Below are 17,832 nucleotides of genomic sequence, written 5' to 3'. Positions count from 1 at the left end.
TTGATTGTAATTTTAAGTATGAGTCTGATTTTATATTTATATTTTACTTATTCCAGCTTTGATAATGGGACAGATGTCTTGAAACGTAAGCACAAATAAAGGTATGCCGTTATTATGGACGTCTCTTCCTCTGCCCTTGGTCCTATATATATATATATATATATATATATATATATATATATATATATATATATATATATATATATATATATATATATATATATATATATATATATATATATATATATATATATATATATATATATACATACATACATACATACATACATATATATATATATATATATATATATATATATATATATATATATATATATATATATATATATATATATATACATACATATATACATACATATATACTATAATATAGAGTGAGACAAGTTACTGCCCTGGTCATCATGTAACTAACTGCTTAAATAATCCACAACCATTTGCCTACACAGGAGTTTCAGCAACGTTTTCCTAATGTGTATACACTACACCATGCTTATATTTTTCACATGTTGCTGGAATTGTGTTCCAGTGCATCTCCCATTAAATACTGCCTTTAATTTCTCATTTTCTGTCTCCTTTTTCCTCCCTAAACCTAAAATTCTGAAATGCAAACACTTTTCAACCTATTAATCTTGATTATGCCCATTTGACCAAAATACTTGAAAGCATTCTGATATATCCTTCTTTCACAGATGCTAGCCTTTTAACTGCGTCTTTGCTTGTCTCTTTTCCCCACTTTGTCGTTTATTTCAATAGTTTTACCTGAATGGTAGTTTTGCCTTTATCGTCGGTGGTATCGTAGTGTTTACAATAATGGTATCTTCTGTTTCTGTCATCCATGCTTCATTTTAATAATTACTGGTTATCAATAATTATCCAAGAGAACAATTAACTCAATCATCCCTTCATATGTTCCACATTTGGTTTTAATAGATATTTCTCTTGTAAAACCCTTTGCAGAGATCCTGTAACCCTCCTTGCTTCAAACATTCACTTTCATCTCTTGTAAATAATTTCAGACTCCCATACCAGTCTCAGCAGTATCTCCCCACCGTCACCATCGTACACTTTATTTTTAGGAAATATTAACTCAATGTCATGATGCTCCATAATCTTATCCCACAATCTGTAATTTATGTCGTTTCTCCATTACTCAATAAGAGAATGTAAATGTTATGGCAATTCAAACAAACTCCAGTCCCAGACCTAATTGACATCAGTCCAGTCACACGCTCCATCCACACAGGTGTATAATCTCTTCGGAAGGAATTCCTCCATGTGCATCATGCATTCTAAGATTCATTTAATCCTTAACATTTTTCTCCTAATTTTCCTCTTTCTTGTAAGTTTACTGAAAAAAGTTTTGTAGCATTCTAAAACCTTTTGGAAAACGTCAATAAAAGTGCTGTTAGGCAACTTTCTCTGTAATGACTGAAGCCACTTCACAATAGCTTTATGGTTGGTGTATTTGATGAATTCCCCGCCTGTTCTTCAGCCTTTTTTTTTTTTATTTTATTTTGCCATGAAACTGTAGCAATATCATACTAAATTAAAAGATGTTAGTGTTATACAGTACTACTAAAGCTATCAGCATTTGTAATGAATATTATTTGCATCAAAGTGACATTTGTTAATTTGGGTCTATAAAAGTACACCATTATCCTTTATAAAAATCACAATTTTTGTTTAAGTTAAATTTTTAAAGAAATTTAACCTTATTTATTTTGGACATTTAGGATGAACAAAAACTAGATAAGATATATATTTACAGCATTTTCAGTATTGTAAAATAAAGACAATTTTTTTTTACATTAGATCTAAGGTAGACAGACTGCATTTCAAACAAATAAAAGTGATCTCTCTCTCTCTCTCTCTCTCTCTCTCTCTCTCTCTCTCTCTCTCTCTCTCTCTCTCTCTCTCTCTCTCTCTCTCTCTCTCTCTCTCTCTCTCTTTGTTTTGTGAGTGGTTTTTGCATCAATTAGAAACTTATTTTCTCTTTTGGTTGTGATGACTGTTGCCAAAGGGGCAAAGCAGGCCACATCAATGATCCGTTGATCTTGGAGAATATAGTCCCAGTGCAGCTGGGTCGCCTATGCAAGGCATTCCCATTTCCTCCTCCTCTTCCATCACATCCAGATGCAGCGTATATATGGTTGTTCTTTTGATACTAAGCTGCCAGGCATTGTTGTTCATGAGAGATGAGTTGCTCATTTTCCATCTAACCTGCATAAGTCAGTTGACTATTCCTGCCCAATTATGACAAGAGTAAGGGGAAATTTTCCTGCTTGCTTGTTTTCGAAAAAGTGTGGAAGATATTTCTTTCTCATATAGTTTTGAGAACAATGATTAGATATTATGGTTAGTAAACATGCTTAATTTTTGGAATCAGGCGTCACTTTCCTGTGGAACTCTTCTTCATAAAGAACTAAAGTAAATTCGTCAAAATTTTGCGTATGTTATCTTGGAATGAATTTATCATACGATTCTTTTGTATAATGGTAACGGTATGATTAATAATGATATTCAAATGAGAAAAATGAGTTTCCATTTGTATAACAAAAGAAGTTATTGGTTAGCGAAAGCTACTGGAAGTGTGTTGCAGAATAGTTTCGAGTGAATTTACAATCTCTTCCTCCATGAAGTACTTGCTCAAAGTCACCCATGAATTTTCATCTCTTATCTTATGGTACTTGTCCTATATATATACATACAGTATCTTTTATTACGTGCAATTACACCTCAAATAGTCAGGATTTCTTTGCCCAAGCTTTGTGTTTCAGTTCCTGTGTTTCTTCATTCTTCTATAATGTCCATGCCCATAAGCACTCACTACACCCTGTATCCTATTGCTAGTACCTTTTGAAATTCATATTTTCCTTAAATGAGGACTGACACTGAAATATTTTCTGTTAATCGTTTGGAATCATGCTGCCAAACTTTTTAAACTTCATATCCATGATATGTTGGCACAAAATTAGAATAACAACGATAAATAAAACAAATACATTTTTTGGTTAAAAACTGTGCAACTATGCTGATACCAGTTGTCCAAGCTGTGGTATTCAGTGAATAGGTTTTCTCATTTGTCTCAGATTCCGGTACAGTACTTTGGTTTTTCTTGACCTTACTGTACATTTACTTTTTATGTAATTCTTTTTGGGGGCTCTTTTGGTTATAATTTTTTTAAATATATTTTTTTTCAGCTGGAAGGAGAAACTGGTGAAGATGAAGAGCGGGAGTCTTGTCTCTTTCCGAGCTCAGATCATTCAGATGTTCACATAACTGACCATTCCCTGACTTCGGACTTCCTTATATACTCATCTGATGTAAGTTTGCTTATTATTTTGTGCAATCCAGTTTCATACTTAAGAGGTCCTGTTGTATTGCATGTGAACTTTATACAGTTACTATATTTTCCAGCGTCGAAGATGCTCCAACCTCGTAGATGCACCCTAATTCTGACTAGCAGAATTCTGAAAAAAAGGAGTTGAGGCTGCACCACTTTCAGAATTTGAAGGCTTTGTTTTGGTTGGTGTGCTGCGTCATTTGACAGTCTTCCTGCACTGAAGTATCCTGCTTCAGCTGATACGGCTTATTGATTCATTTACTTTAGAAATACTTCATTTTCTAAGTTCATTCATTTTGGTATTTAGTAAGCGTCCTGAAGTTGGCATACCAGTGAACTGAAAATTTGAACCTAGCAATGTATATGGTATAAGCTACCCAGCTGTGTTGTGACATAAATTCTTTTGGCTAATGGTGTCTCAGTACATGCAGGATTTTAAGATCTTGCTAGTATTGGATGTAGGCACATTGAGCTATTTTTAAAATCTCAGATAAAATAAAAATTAAATTTTACAATTGGAAATATTAAAAATACGGAATGACATCTTATTGCATGTTTATGCTCTGTTGAAGCACTACATGAACATCACAGCTCAAATAGAACAAAATGAAAATAGAATCAAGATTAAAATCAACACAATACAGTTATTACAAGTAAGAAAAAACCTTTTAATTTTCAGAACCTGATCAAATTTTGCACATGGTTACCATTAAATTTTATAAAAGCAACACATGGTACATGATACAAATATCTACTTTTGATTATGATGGTCTTGCTATTGTAAGGATTAATGGTAACCACTTTGAACATATCGCAGTTTTATTTTTGTCATCTTATAATGTTTTCATGAAGTCATGGTGATTTGAGGAGAGGGAAAGCTCTGGGAATATTGATATACAACATTTAGGTTGCTACTACTTGTCTGTTGACTTGTCTACCAGAATCTCTCGGTATGGGAATGAATCTTTGTGGTTATTTTTTGTTTTATATAATACTTTTGTTTATTTACTATTTTAGCTAATTATGGTTTATACACTTCATTTTGAGGTCACATGCAGAAGTTCAGACTTGTTTTAAAAAAATATAGCATCTGTTACGCTGGGAAATACAGTAATTTTCTATTTTTTGTGTTGTGATTTTATTTTTTCATCACAACCCATCACTTAATGTATGCCTATGCGCACAGTCTTATCTGCCCCTAGACTCACACACAGTATTTTGTTTAACATACAGAAAATGTATGGTAGTCTAATAATATATGCAGCACTTTGAACCACAGATACACATCACTTATTCCCCTCATTTCGTGAGTCTGCTGCGCTGATGAGGGCTGTATCTAAGTTACCAGTTTGTTTGCAGGGCACCATGTCCGTTGTTTTAACCAGTTGTGTAACCCAACCCTGTTAGTTTATGTACGGTCAACAGGGCCCCCTCTGGGCAATGCCTAGTAATAACAGTAGTTAAGTCATTACGTGTGTCTGCCAAGCAAATAACAACTTTTTCCTTAGCTCCCACAATTGGTTAATTTGGTTTGTTATTTGTACTTAAACGTTTGTCCCAGGGTAACAGTTTGTGCATAATTTACCATAGTCCCAGCAGTACTGTGTATGCTGTGCAGTTCCTTTGTTGGGTGGAAGTCTTTGTGGGCCTTGTTACTACTGTGCCAGCCTTTGTAAGTACTACACGGGTTTTCCTTGAAAAACTGTCGTGCATTGACCCCGACAACTTCACTTGAAGTATGTACGTATTTCTTCCATCTTTCTTTAAATCTTCTGCTGGAAACACTTATGTATATAATCAACAGACTATAAACCCAAGAGGACTCCAAGGGTAATCAGCCTGCAGAGAGAGAGACAAGTTTTAGGAAAATGTGATGTATATAAGCGTGAGGGAATAATAAATAAAACTGTTAACCGGAATTCAGGAGAAAGCAGAAATTAAATTTGCTTCTCGCTTAAACGTTTGGGGACCAGGAGATTCCACGATTGTGCTAGGCAAATATTCCTCATTTTAGCTGTAGTCAAGATAAAACTCCTAGCACATTGAGAAGTATTAAACCTGATAGGAGAAAACAACACTGTTTGCAGCAATGGCCTGACTAGTGTTGGAGCAAAAACAGCTAGGTCAGGTAAAGATGAGTGCTGAGGATGTTTGCAATGTAGTGCATTTTATGCAGCAAACATCATGAACTTCCTTTACATATATGCCAGATGCCTATGGTAAGAGTCGGCAAAATAAACTTGATGTATGACATAACTCTATCCAAGAGTTTGAGGTAAGAGTCAGCACTCAAAGACCACACTGGAGAACAGTACTCCAAACAAGGAAGAAAAGAGTTAAAATACTTCGATAAAATAGCTTCATCTCGAAACCTTCTAAAACATTTCTGCAAGATACAAATATTTTGAGAAACAGAGGAAGCACTGTAGTATTATATATATTCTTCTCAAAAGTCAATTTCTTATCAAAAGTGGCACTGTAAATCCTAAGAGAGTCACTGGCATTTAAAATTGTACTATTTAAATGTAAATAAGATGCAAAGGCAAAAGTGCAAGGCTTAGGTGGCTTCATGCTCCAGAGCCTACTCCACTCAAGGATTCTGCAACCTGAAATGACATTACTATTAGACTGGCCATGAATACAGACCCTTTGGGTTCTGGCTATTAAGATTATTTCAGATATTAATAAAAGCTCCCCCCGTTCCTAATAATCTTAGCTTGTAAAAGGGATTTTGACAAAGGAAAAATCTATTTCTGGGGGAAGACCTGTGTCACCCAGTGAAATGGTTCCAATAGCACACATTTCTAGGTATAACTATTGCTAAATATACCAGAGAAAAAGCTATCCACAATGCCAGGTTACTACCCCAGATCGAGCACCATAATGGTGTTGGTATGCACTAGGGGTGAGTGGACACCACTATCACAGGTCTTCATCCTATAGATCTCTCTATTCTCAAAGTCCCAAATTTGGGTGAGCCGTACCAAGGATTGCCTCCCGCTCACCCACTAGGTACCTCACGCGACCGCCATTTTCATTCCAATATTAGCACCCACCAAGCTTGGTATACCACCCAGGTGGGAAAGGAAGTGCAGGGATGGGTCACTAGGTGACACAGGTCTTCCCCCAGAAATAGATTTTTCCTTTGTCAAAATCCCTTTTCTGAGCTCGACCTGTGTCACCCAGTGAAATAGTAACAGAGAATCAGCCATACAAGAGCTTGGTGGTATGCCCCAAAGATTACCTTAATGGAGCCAAATAAAACTAAGAGAACAATTACTGTGTTTTAATACTCCCAAATTATAAGATCAACAACATAATCAAAACTATAAGGCACACAGTCTAAAATTATAAAATAACCAATACCAAGACACTTAAGGCTAACAAGTTATGATTGAAAACAGGATATCCACAGTACAGGTAGGAGTCAGGCTGTGAAGCAGACCTGACCTAAAGGCTAGAAGCAGGGCAAGCAAGCGAGGCAGGTAGGCTAGAGAATATACCAATAGGTAAACAAGGATTACAAACCAAAAGGACAAAGAAGTTACATAAACTAGTCTTGAGCTGGACCAGGAGGAACAATACTTCCTGCAGCTACTGTGGAATATTTAAGAGCCTCTAGGGACTTAAGATAGTGGCGTTTAAATACTGTTGGTGATTTCCAGCCCGTATACTTTTTAAGGTCATCAAAATTCATGTTATGGAAATAGCTGAGGTGGCCACCGCTCGAATATCATGTACCCGAGGTACTGAATCCGGGTTTGCCTGTTTAATAAAATAAAGAATTTGTTGCCTGATGGCCTTTAAGGAAATGGTACCTCCATTTTCCCTAACAAAAAGAGGGCCTGAAGTTCTCTTAGAAGTTCTATTTAAATAAGCTTTTAAAGTATTGACTGGACATAAAGACAGATCCTGTGGAAGGGGAATAATCTTCCAAGGAGACCATCTATTTTGTGGATCCTCATTCTTTGCTAGAAAACTGAGGTCCGGAGACAACAGAACTTCACCTGACGGGAGGAAATCAACATGATTCGGCTCTCTAGAAAGAGCAGACAGTTCAGAAATTCTAGCTCCTGAGGCAAGACTTACTAGGAATAACGTTTTCCTTAACAGACTCAGGTATGAACATAATTCGTTATCAGTGTCTGATGCCAATTTAAGTACGTCATTTAAGTACCAGGAAACCCTGTGTGGACGGGTCGCTGGTCTAAGACGAGCGCATGCTTTAGGAATTGATGAAAAATATGAGTCTATAAGGTTAATATTAAAGCCATGTAAAAATATTTTTCTTAAAGCAGATTTTGTTGTAGTAATAGTACTGGTGGCCAATCCTTTCTCAAATAATGATCTGAAGAAAGAGATCGCTAGGTTCATGGTCATTTCATGAGCTTCAAATTCCTTCAGAAATAATGCTAACTTTTTAACTGCTGAGTCATACTGTCTGAGAGTAGATTCCCTCTTATCTGATTCTATGAACAGTGTATTAAGAGGGTCAATGTTAGCGTCTTTCTGCGCTGCAAACTTCATGAAGTCCATAAAGCTAGGGCATTCAGAATTCTTGAGGAAGCTGACACAGTCCGAGTTTGCACTACTTGTGTCAATCTTGGATTGGGGATCTGTTTGTGCCGGAGCTTCAACTCTAGCAGTAAAGGAAACCAACTGCTCTTCGGCCAGTTGGGTGCCACAAGTGCTACTTGACCTTTGAATGATCAACAGGTTTATTGGTGGAAACAGATAGATCCTTAGCCATCTGTTCCAGTCGATTGACATCGCATCTGTGGAATGAGCTAGAGGATCTAGATTGGGAGCAACGTAACACGGAAGCTTGTGGTTGCTCTCTGTGGCAAACAGGTCTACCTGGGGACCCGGTACCTGAAGACAAATCCACTCGAACGACGTCCTGTCCAAGGACCATTCCGACTCCAGCGGGGTTGTCCTGGACAGTGAATCTGCAATGACATTCCGAACACCTGCCAGGTGGGTAGCTGACAGGTGCCAAAGATGTTTCCTTGCCAGAGAGAAAATTGCAATCATTACTTGATTGATATGGCTCGATTTGGAGCCCCCTCTGTTTAGGCAATGCACCACTACTGCACTGTCCAGCACCAGTCTGATGTGAATCTGTCTGGCTGGACGCAGTCTCTTTAATGTTAGAAATACTGCCATTGCCTCTAGAATGTTGATATGGAACTGGCGGAATTCTGTCGACCATGTTCCCTGAACTTTCTTGTGTTGGGAGTATCCTCCCCATCCGCTTAGGGAAGCATCCGTATGGATCACTAGCGATGGAGGGGGAAATTGAAGAGGCACTGATCTTGCCAAACTCTTGACTGTCGACCATGGTCGAAGCCTCTTCCTCAATATCTGCGGAATCAGAGACAACTTGTCTCTGTTTCTGCTGTTGGCTCGTTTCCGCCATACCCTGTTTATATCCTTCAGTTTGGCTTTTAGCAGCAAGTCTGTTACTGAAGCGAACTGAAGAGAGCCCAGAACTCTTTCCTGGGTACGACGAGAGGCTCTTTTGTTTTTGAGGAACTGTCTGGTAGCTTTGGTTATTTCCTTCCTTTTGGCTGGCGGAAGTGACATTTTGTGTGTGTTTAGGTCCCACTGGATTCCCAACCACTGAAATTGAGCCGCCGGAACTAGACGGGATTTCTTCCTGTTTATTTGGAAACCCAAGTATTCCAAGAAGTTGATTACTGTTATTGTTGCTTTTCGACATTCCTTGACGTTGGATGCCCAAATTATCCAATCGTCCAGATATGCGGCCAGCATAATCCCTTGGGCCCGTAGCTCTTGGACTACTGTCTCTGCCAGTTTGGTAAAGATTCTGGGCGCTATGTTGAACCCGAATGGCATGACTCTGAACGAGTATGCTTGTTTTCCTAGTCTGAACCCTAGGTAAGGGGAGAAGTTTCACGCAATCGGGACGTGATAATAAACATCTGAAAGATCTGTAGAGGTGGTGACGGCCCCACGGGGAAGTAGGGTCCGTACCTGCGAGATTGTAAGCATGCGAAACTTGTCGCATTGAATGTATAAGTTGAGACGAGACAGGTCCAGAATTACTCTTTGCTTGTCTGAGTCTTTCTTCGGGACACTGAACAGACGGCCTTGAAATTTCAAGCGTCTGACTTTCTTTATTGCCTTCTTTTGCAGAAGTTCTTTTGCAAAGTCCAGTAAGTCTTTGGATGGATGTTGATGGAATATGACTGGCGGAGGAGGCCCCTTGCTCCAGCTCCATCCCAGACCTTTGGAGATTATGCTGTGGGCCCATGGGCTGAAGGTCCAATGGTCCCTGAAGAGATATAATCTCCCACCTACCTGTGGGGTCTCATTGATTGGGAGAGGCCTTACTTCCTCTATTTCCACGGCCTCCTCTTCCACGTGAGAGAGGTCTGGATGCTGCTCTACCTCTGTAGGCGGCTCTAGCCCTGCTTCCCCTCGCATGCCTATTGTAGCCCCGAAATGCCCCTTGGCTTTCAAACGAGGCGTTGAAAGCTGGGGACGTCACGAAGGCTGGCGGAGCAGAAGCTTGCTGAGCCGGCTGCATCAGTATGAACTGCTGCTGAGGTTGTGACTTGGATGTAGAAGGCTGGCCGATCTGTGAGATCGGTACTGCCTGAAGCACTGTTTGAGCCTGAGGTTTCTTAAAGCCCTGGAATCTCCTGAACCTTTTCCTTTCCTTAGGTTGAGGTCCGGAGGTCACAGAGAACTTCCTCTTGAAAGGAATGCCGCAGCGAGAGCGAAGACTCTGGTTCGCTCTAGTTGCCTCTGCCATAACATTATTGACCTCATCCTCTGGGAAGAGGTTAGGTCCCCAGATAGAGCTCTTCATGAGTCTACTGGACATAAGGACTGGTCCTGAGGAAGAGGCACCACCTTCCAGGGGGACCACCTGTCCTGAGGGTCTTCATTCTTTGCTAGGTACGTATGATCAGGGGAAAGGAGGACTTCTCCGGACGGAAGGAAATCGACATGATCATCACCTCTAGCGAGGGCCGATAGCTCTGAAATTCTGGCACCTGAAGCCAAGCTAATCAGAAACAAGGTTTTCCTTAACAGATCCAGATACGAGCATTGTGAGTTATCAATGTCAGTGGCTAATTTCAAAACATCGTTGAGGAACCAGGTAACGGAATGTGGGCGTGTTACTGGTCTCAAACGGGTGCATGCTCTAGGGATGGAGGAGAAGTATGAATCTGTAAGGTCGATTTTGAAAACGTACAAAAATACCTTCTTTAGAGCTGATTTAGCTGTAGTAATAGTGGCCGGGGCAAGGCCTTTTTCAAACAATGACCTAAAGAAAGTAACCGCTAGGTTAGTCGTCATAGTTTGACCTCCAGATGCCTTTAAAAAGGATGCCAATTTTTTGACTGCTGAATCATACTGTCTGAGAGTAGAATCTCTCTTATCAGATTCCAGAAACAGAGTGTTGACGGGGTCAATGTTTGCTCCCTTCTTTGCAGCAAACTTTATAAAGTCCATAAAACCAGGGCATTCTGAATCCTTAAGGAAGCTGACACAGTCTTTGTTTGTACTACTTGGGTCAGTCTGGGTTTGGGTATCTGATGACACCGCAACTTGAGTTCCTGGAGCAGAGGGAACCAGTTGCTCTTCGGCCAGTAGGGAGCTACCAGAGCTAGTTGGCCGTTGAATGACCTGAGTTTGTGCAGAACCTTCAACAACATGTTTATTGGGGGAAACAGATAGATCCTTTCCCAACAGTTCCAATCTATGGACATCGCATCCGTGGCGAAGGCCTGGGGGTCCAGGTTGGGAGCCACGTAACAGGGAAGCTTGTGATTGTTCTCCGTGGCGAACAGATCCACTTGGAGGCCCAGAACCCGGCGGCGAATCCAATTGAACGACTCCCCGTCCAGAGACCACTCCGTCTCCAACGGAGTAGTCCTGGACAGGAAGTCCGCCACCACGTTCCGCACCCCTGCTAGGTGGGTGGCTGACAAATGCCAGCCGTGCTTGTTCGCCAAGGAGAAGATAGCTACCATCACCTGGTTTACGCGACCTGATTTGGAGCTGCCCCTGTTGATGCAATGAACCACCACGGCGCTGTCCAACACCAGCCTGATGTGAATCTGGCCGGCGGGCGAAGTTTCTTGAGAGTTAGAAACACTGCCATAGCTTCCAAGGTGTTTATATGAAACTGTTGGAACATTGTAGACCATGTCCCTTGAACTTTTTGTTTTGGTGAGTACCCTCCCCAGCCGCTTAATGAAGCGCCCGTGTGGATTACCAACGCCGGAGGGGGAAATTGGAGTGGAACTGACTTCGACAGGCCCCTGGCTGTGGACCATGGCCGGAGCCTTGTCTTTACGATTCGCGGGATTGAAGAGACCCTGTCTCTGAGCCTGACATTGGCTTGTCTCCGCCACACTCTGTTTATATCTTTTAGTTTCGCTTTCAAGAGCAGGTCCGTCACTGAGGCGAACTGAAGGGAGCCAAGAATTCTCTCTTGAGACCGGCGGGATGCCGCTTTGTCCTTCAAAAATTTCCTGGTAGCGGCGGCAATCTCCTTCCGCTTGGACGGCGGGAGAGACAGCTTGTACGAGGTCAGGTCCCACTGGAGACCTAGCCACTGGAACCGGGATACCGGGATTCCGGAGTCAGGCGGGACTTCTCCCTGTTCAACTGAAAGCCTAACGACTCCAGGAACTTGATCACTATGGCCGTAGCCTTCCGGCACTCCTGAACTGTCGGAGCCCAGATTATCCAATCGTCCAGGTAAGCCACCAGGGAGATTCCCCGGGACCGTAGTTGCTGAACGACTGTTTCCGCCAGTTTCGTAAAAATTCTGGGGGCTACATTGAGTCCGAAACGCTTGACTCTGAAGGAGTAGGCTTGTTTCCGAGCTTGAAACCCAGGAAGGGAGAGAAGTTCGCGCAACCGGGACGTGATAGTAAGCGCCTGAAAGATCGATAGAGGTGGTGACGGCTCCACGCGAAGTAGAGTCCGCATTTGAGCTACTGTAAGCATGCGAAACTTGTCGCATCTTATGTAGCGATTTAGACGTGACAGATCTAGAATCACTCTTTGTTGATCGGAATCTTTCTTTGGAAAAGTGAACAACCTGCCTTGAAATTTGAGGTGCCTTACTTTCTTTATTGCTCTCTTGTTGAGAAGCTCCGTCACAAAATCCTGTAGGGTTTTGGAGGGGGGCTGGTAAAACCTGGTCAAGGGAGGGGGATCCTTGATCCAGCTCCAACCCAGACCTTTGGACACAATACTGTGTGCCCAGGGGCTGAAGGTCCACTGGTCTTTGAACCAGTAAAGGCGACCACCTACCTGACTGGTCTCAGTGGGAGGAAGAGGGTTTGCTTCCTCTACCACGGCCTGATTTTCCCCGGGAGGCGGATCCAGCTCTGCCTCTGTATGGGGCTCGACCTCTGCCCCCCCTTGCGCTTCTATTAAGGCCGTGAAAGACCCCACGGCCCTCATAGGTGGAATTGTACGCCGGAGAGGAGACGTACGATGGTGCAGCAAGAGGTTGGGCTGGTTGAACCAGCACGTATTGATGGGGTTGAGCCTTGGAGGTGGAGGGTTTGCCCACCGCCGAGACTGGGACAGCCTGAACCACTGTCTGGGGATGAGGCCTCCTGTGCCTCCTGAACCGCTTCCCCGACTTACCCTGGGAGCTGCCAGCTTCGGGAGTTTTCTGCTTGAAGGCGGAGATACCCCAACGAGCGCGTAGGCTTTGATTAGCCCTAGTAGCCTCGCTCAGGACTTGTGAGACTTCGTCCTCTGGGAAGAGATTAATCCCCCAGATGGAACTCTTCATGAGCTTATTAGGCTCATGACGAATGGTGGCATCCGTGAAAATGAATTTGCGGCACTCCAATTTCGCCACCATGAAGTCATACAGGTCTGACTGAAAACCTGCTAACAGGGATTTAGCCAAAACCTGGAAGAGCTGTTCGTCTGCACAGGAGACGGCCACCGCCCCTGACAGACACAAGGAATTCAAAGACCAGCTCAGTCTTGTCCTTGCCTCAAACTCTGCCTTCAGGAGAGCTTCTGGGAGTTTGGGAAGCTGCTCGCTGAACTGCGAGGACGCACAGAAAGCATCTAACTTGCCCACTGTAAAAGTGGATTGGGTGTCTCTCCAGAACTCCTCACCTCCCGGGAATACCAGGGATGTGGAGTCCGTCTCCCTGAGCTGAGGCAAAGGTTTGCCTTCGAAGCAAGCCTGAGCCGTCGCCAAAGCAACTTTGTTCAGGCAGGGAGTGGGCAACTTATCTCCCAGGGAAAACATTGTATAGTTGTCCTTGAACGGAGTGAGTTTCGTGTTCTCTGCCTGCCACTCCGTAAGAGTGCGAAGCAGAGCAGATTGGGCCTGGTCCCTAGGGAAGATCACCGTCTCCTTAGGGACCTTGTCTGACCGTACCCAGGCCTCCTCCGTCAGCCTAACGAAGCCAGGGTAGGGGGGCAAGAAGTCAGGGGGGAAGAACTCCAACTCCTCCAGACGTCTCGTGCCCAAACCCTCGATAGTCAGGGTATCCTCGTGGCGAATGGCACGAAGAGCAAAACGCCACGGGTTTCCTACATCAAAAGGAGGGAGGGAGGCAGTGTCAGGGATCTGGTAGCTAGGTCCGGCACCGCTGGAGCGCGCCATATCGGCGATCAGATTCTCCTGACTCTGCAACCTCTCAGCAAGCTTAGAAAGCTTGGAGTCGACCTCCGACGAGAACTTAGCAAGTAACATCCCCGCAAATGCCTCAGGGTCAAAGGGAGGCTGGCGAGGAGGGCTGGGTCTGGCCACCCTCTTACTCGCTCCTTTGCCCGAGGTTCCTGATTTGCTCCCGGAGGCCAGAGGTACGGAAACCTTTGTCTTCGACGGGGGGAAAGGGGATGCCTTGTGGGAAGACGAGGACTTGAAGCCCTTCGCCTTCCACGAAGCCTTCAACTTGGGGACAGTAGATGGAGCACTGTCCCTCAAGATAGAAGACTTAGAAAAGCCCTGAAATGAAGAGGTGGATGATGAAGGGGAATCAAAGAGGGCGCCTGCCCCCGCTGCCTCACTTACCTCACCACCTACCTGGTCCTACTCAGTATTCATGGGCTCCAGGTCTAAGTCCAGAGCGGCGATGTCCTCCGAAACCTCCGCGTAGAGTGTTTCATCTAGGAGTGGCTGGGTCACAACCCAGATCTGTTCGATGATGGGTGCGGCCATGTCAGCTGGTACGGCCGAAGCGATCCGGGCTCCGGGGTAAAGCAGATCTCTCCACTTCTCGTCGAGGACGTATGGTTTCCCCGACGGAATGTTTCTCCCAAACCCAGCCACCCAGGCGCGGAGAGACTCAAGGGACTCCTTCTTGGAGGACTCGTCGACCTGAAAGGGGAGCAGGGAATCATAGGGAGGCTAAAAAATACCTTAAATAACGTAAGCGTTAAAACACAAAATATAGCAACATGGTAAGCTGTAACTAACATGAAGATGGAAAGCAAGCAGCTTACCGACTCGTCCTGGATGCACCCGCAAAGAGCAAAGCACACCTCGCAGCTCTCCGGGTGCCAGACGATCAAATCATCGAGCCGGACCGCACAGCCAGCGTGGGTCCGACACACCACGTGCCCGTAGGGTTGGTGGAGGGTAGCGGTACACCCGGGCTCCTCGCAACGAACAGTCTGTAAGTGGAAACAGTAAATGAGCTTACCTTCCTAAGGAACTTAAACTAAGCAGGCAAGGGCATTTCACTTAACCACCGGAGTACTCCGGCGGAATGAAAAAACCTCGTCAGAGACGGGCCTACTAGAAAAGTAACTTAAAATTAAGGTAAGCAGGAAAAACCCCCCCGACTGCCGGAATATTCTGGCGGAACGAGGGAGCCGAATCAACGGGACCTTCACCGCAAGGGATGCCGGGAACAGGACGGCAGAACCCAAGGGTAAGATCACCGGACTCTATAACCATCATTGAAATAGATAAATACATATCCGACGGCGGGGTGAGCCGCCGGGAAAAATAAATAAAATACATATCCGACGGCGGGGTGAGCCGCCGGGAAAAATAGATAAACACACATATCCGCCGGCGGGGTGAGCTGCCGGGGAAAAATATAAATGCATACATATATATAGGATGGTAACATAATTGGTTAACAAAGATATACAAATCCACATTCCCCGGAGTCCGGTACCACCCTCTCCGGGAATCTCAAGCCCCTACCGCTAGAGAACAAAAGAAGGGTGAGGCTACCAAACACCACAATCCACCGGGGCAGGTGTAAGCGCCGGTCAACCCAACTAGAGTATCTCGAACGCCGGAGCGAACATGGAACAAGGCTGAGAAGATAGACCCTGAGAAAGATCGAAAACCTGCTCAATCCTAGGAGAGCGGGTTAACGAAGCACGGGGCCCAGAAAAATGCCACCTGGAACCAGCCCTGGGAGGGAGTGAATCCCTCGACCAGGAAAGATCCCACAACTCGGAGTGGAAGTCGGACACCAACATCACCCGCACGAGAAGATGACAAGAAGCTGGACCTAAATCAGGGTAGAGGGAGGGGGTGGGACAGGGAAGGGAGTAGGCCAGAGCAGAGGAAAACAGGAGACTAGGGAGATGCTCACCCGCTCAACTGCATGATACCAAAATCATGGCCTACACTGAAGGGAAGGGAGGGAAAAAACGACTAAGACCTCTATACTCTCACCCCACACATAGACGTAGCCTATGACATAAAATAAAAGGGGGGAGAAGGAAAGGGGGGAACGAGGGAACAACAGGGAGAGAAATTCCCGAGTCGAAGACCAGCCAGAGCCGAACGTAAGGGAGTGCTATAAAAGCATGGAGGAGACACATCCACCGAAAAAACTTCAACCCCTCCGTAAAGGAGAGGGAAGAGAGTAGGGTCTCACTCCATCACCCAAACAACGGTCAGAGGAAGGCACGACAACAGAAACTCCCTCCACCTGCTGACCCTCTCCTCTCGCCTAACCTAACTCAGGTGAAAGGGAGAGCAGGAGGTCAAAGGTGCAATAAAAGCCTAACATACACCAGGCTACAATAATAAGATTAACCAAAATAAATCACCATTATTTGTGCAAAAATATAAAATAAATTAAGATAATTATATGCTTGTGTTCGGCGCATAGCCTAACCGAGGGAGGCGACAGGTTGAGCCTGACGTCCCCACGGAACTAGACAAATGAAAGTTAACAACATGGTGTCGAGCACTAGCAAAATGATAATAAAACAATTATAATTATAAAGCTAAATGTCCAAGAGGAAACATCCTGGGGAGACACCTAAGCGGGAAGATAACGGGAACCCGATGCGGGAACCTCGAAGGTACGGATCAAAAACATTATCGTTAGAGAGACACCGAAACAACCCAGCTTAGGAAAAGCCACCAGGATGAATCCTAGGGGAAAAAGATAAGACATGAGCCGACCAGGAAAAACCCAAACAGAACAAGCTGGACGGGTAAACCTGGCGGACAACATGGCTGGCTGGGGGACGCCGTAGCATCATAACAAAGCCGCGTATAATTAATAAATACGGGCTAAGACAGCCAAACTTATCATAAAACAACCCCACAATAAGATGGTACTTAACTTGGAAACGGTAAAGCTGCTCGACGACATGTTGCAGATGAAAATAAAGGCAAAACACGAGCCAAACAGAAAACACCAAGCGCAAAATCAAGTGCTAGAAATGGAAAGAGTTCAGATGGCGCTGGAGTCGCCGCGTGGCGGGCGGGTGAGCGTGGGCGCTGGTACGGCCCCTCGCTCTTCCCGGGGATCTTGACATAGGGATGTCTATTGAGTGTGGCTCTGTGGTTGTGATTCCTTCACTCACCCTTGGTTATACCGACGTCTTCATTGAAGACGCTCGATCTGGGGGTAGTAACTCCAGCATTCCTGAAAGCTTTTTTCTCTGGTATATTTAACAATATTTATACCTAGAAATTCGTGTTAGTATGGAATTTCACCAGGTGACACGGGGCTGAACTCAGAAATGATATTTTTTTTTATTTCTGATGGTTGCATACTAAACTTCAGGCAATGACAAAAAAAGGAGCCAAAAATGAACTCTTAATCTTAAAACTAAGCGAGCTGTGATTTTTTGAAAAAGACTTTTTTTCCGCTTTGGCGCTAACTCCCGAACGCCGCCAGCATACGGCAGACACTTTTGTAAATAGAGGCTCGGCGTTTAAGGGTTAAGCAATTATTTTGCTGTTTTTGATGTTTCCATGATCCTTGATAATGAAATCAGAGAAAAAAGTCAAATATTTTTGGAACACTGGTAACTACGTAAACCGTTTGCTATAGACCAACAGAGCAACGGCTCCTTGGTTTTTAATGGCTTGGTTGTAAACAGGGGCGGATGCGCATGCGCAATAGTCACTTCTCCTTCTTGCAGGTTCTTTGACATTGGAAAAACTGGGTTCAGCTTCGCTGAAGATAAGGGGAAGTGCCCTCTTATCTTTGAGTCCATTATATATTCCATCA

The 17,832-nt window shown here is 43.9% G+C and overlaps 1 protein-coding gene across 1 annotated transcript in view; it reads left to right on the top strand.

Moving 5' to 3' along the window:
* Oseg6 (intraflagellar transport protein Oseg6) overlaps positions 1-17,832 on the top strand; it is a 458,610-nt gene that overhangs the window by 232,773 nt on the left and 208,005 nt on the right. Inside the window, 1 exon segment of the mRNA XM_067096238.1 lies at positions 3,222-3,344. Within this exon segment, the coding sequence (XP_066952339.1) occupies positions 3,222-3,344 (123 nt within the window).

The sequence above is a fragment of the Macrobrachium rosenbergii genome, chromosome 52, assembly GCF_040412425.1.
Source record: "Macrobrachium rosenbergii isolate ZJJX-2024 chromosome 52, ASM4041242v1, whole genome shotgun sequence".
Lineage (NCBI taxonomy): Eukaryota > Metazoa > Arthropoda > Malacostraca > Decapoda > Palaemonidae > Macrobrachium > Macrobrachium rosenbergii.
Note: the sequence above shows the minus strand (reverse complement) of the source record. Positions and strands in the feature narration are given on the sequence as shown.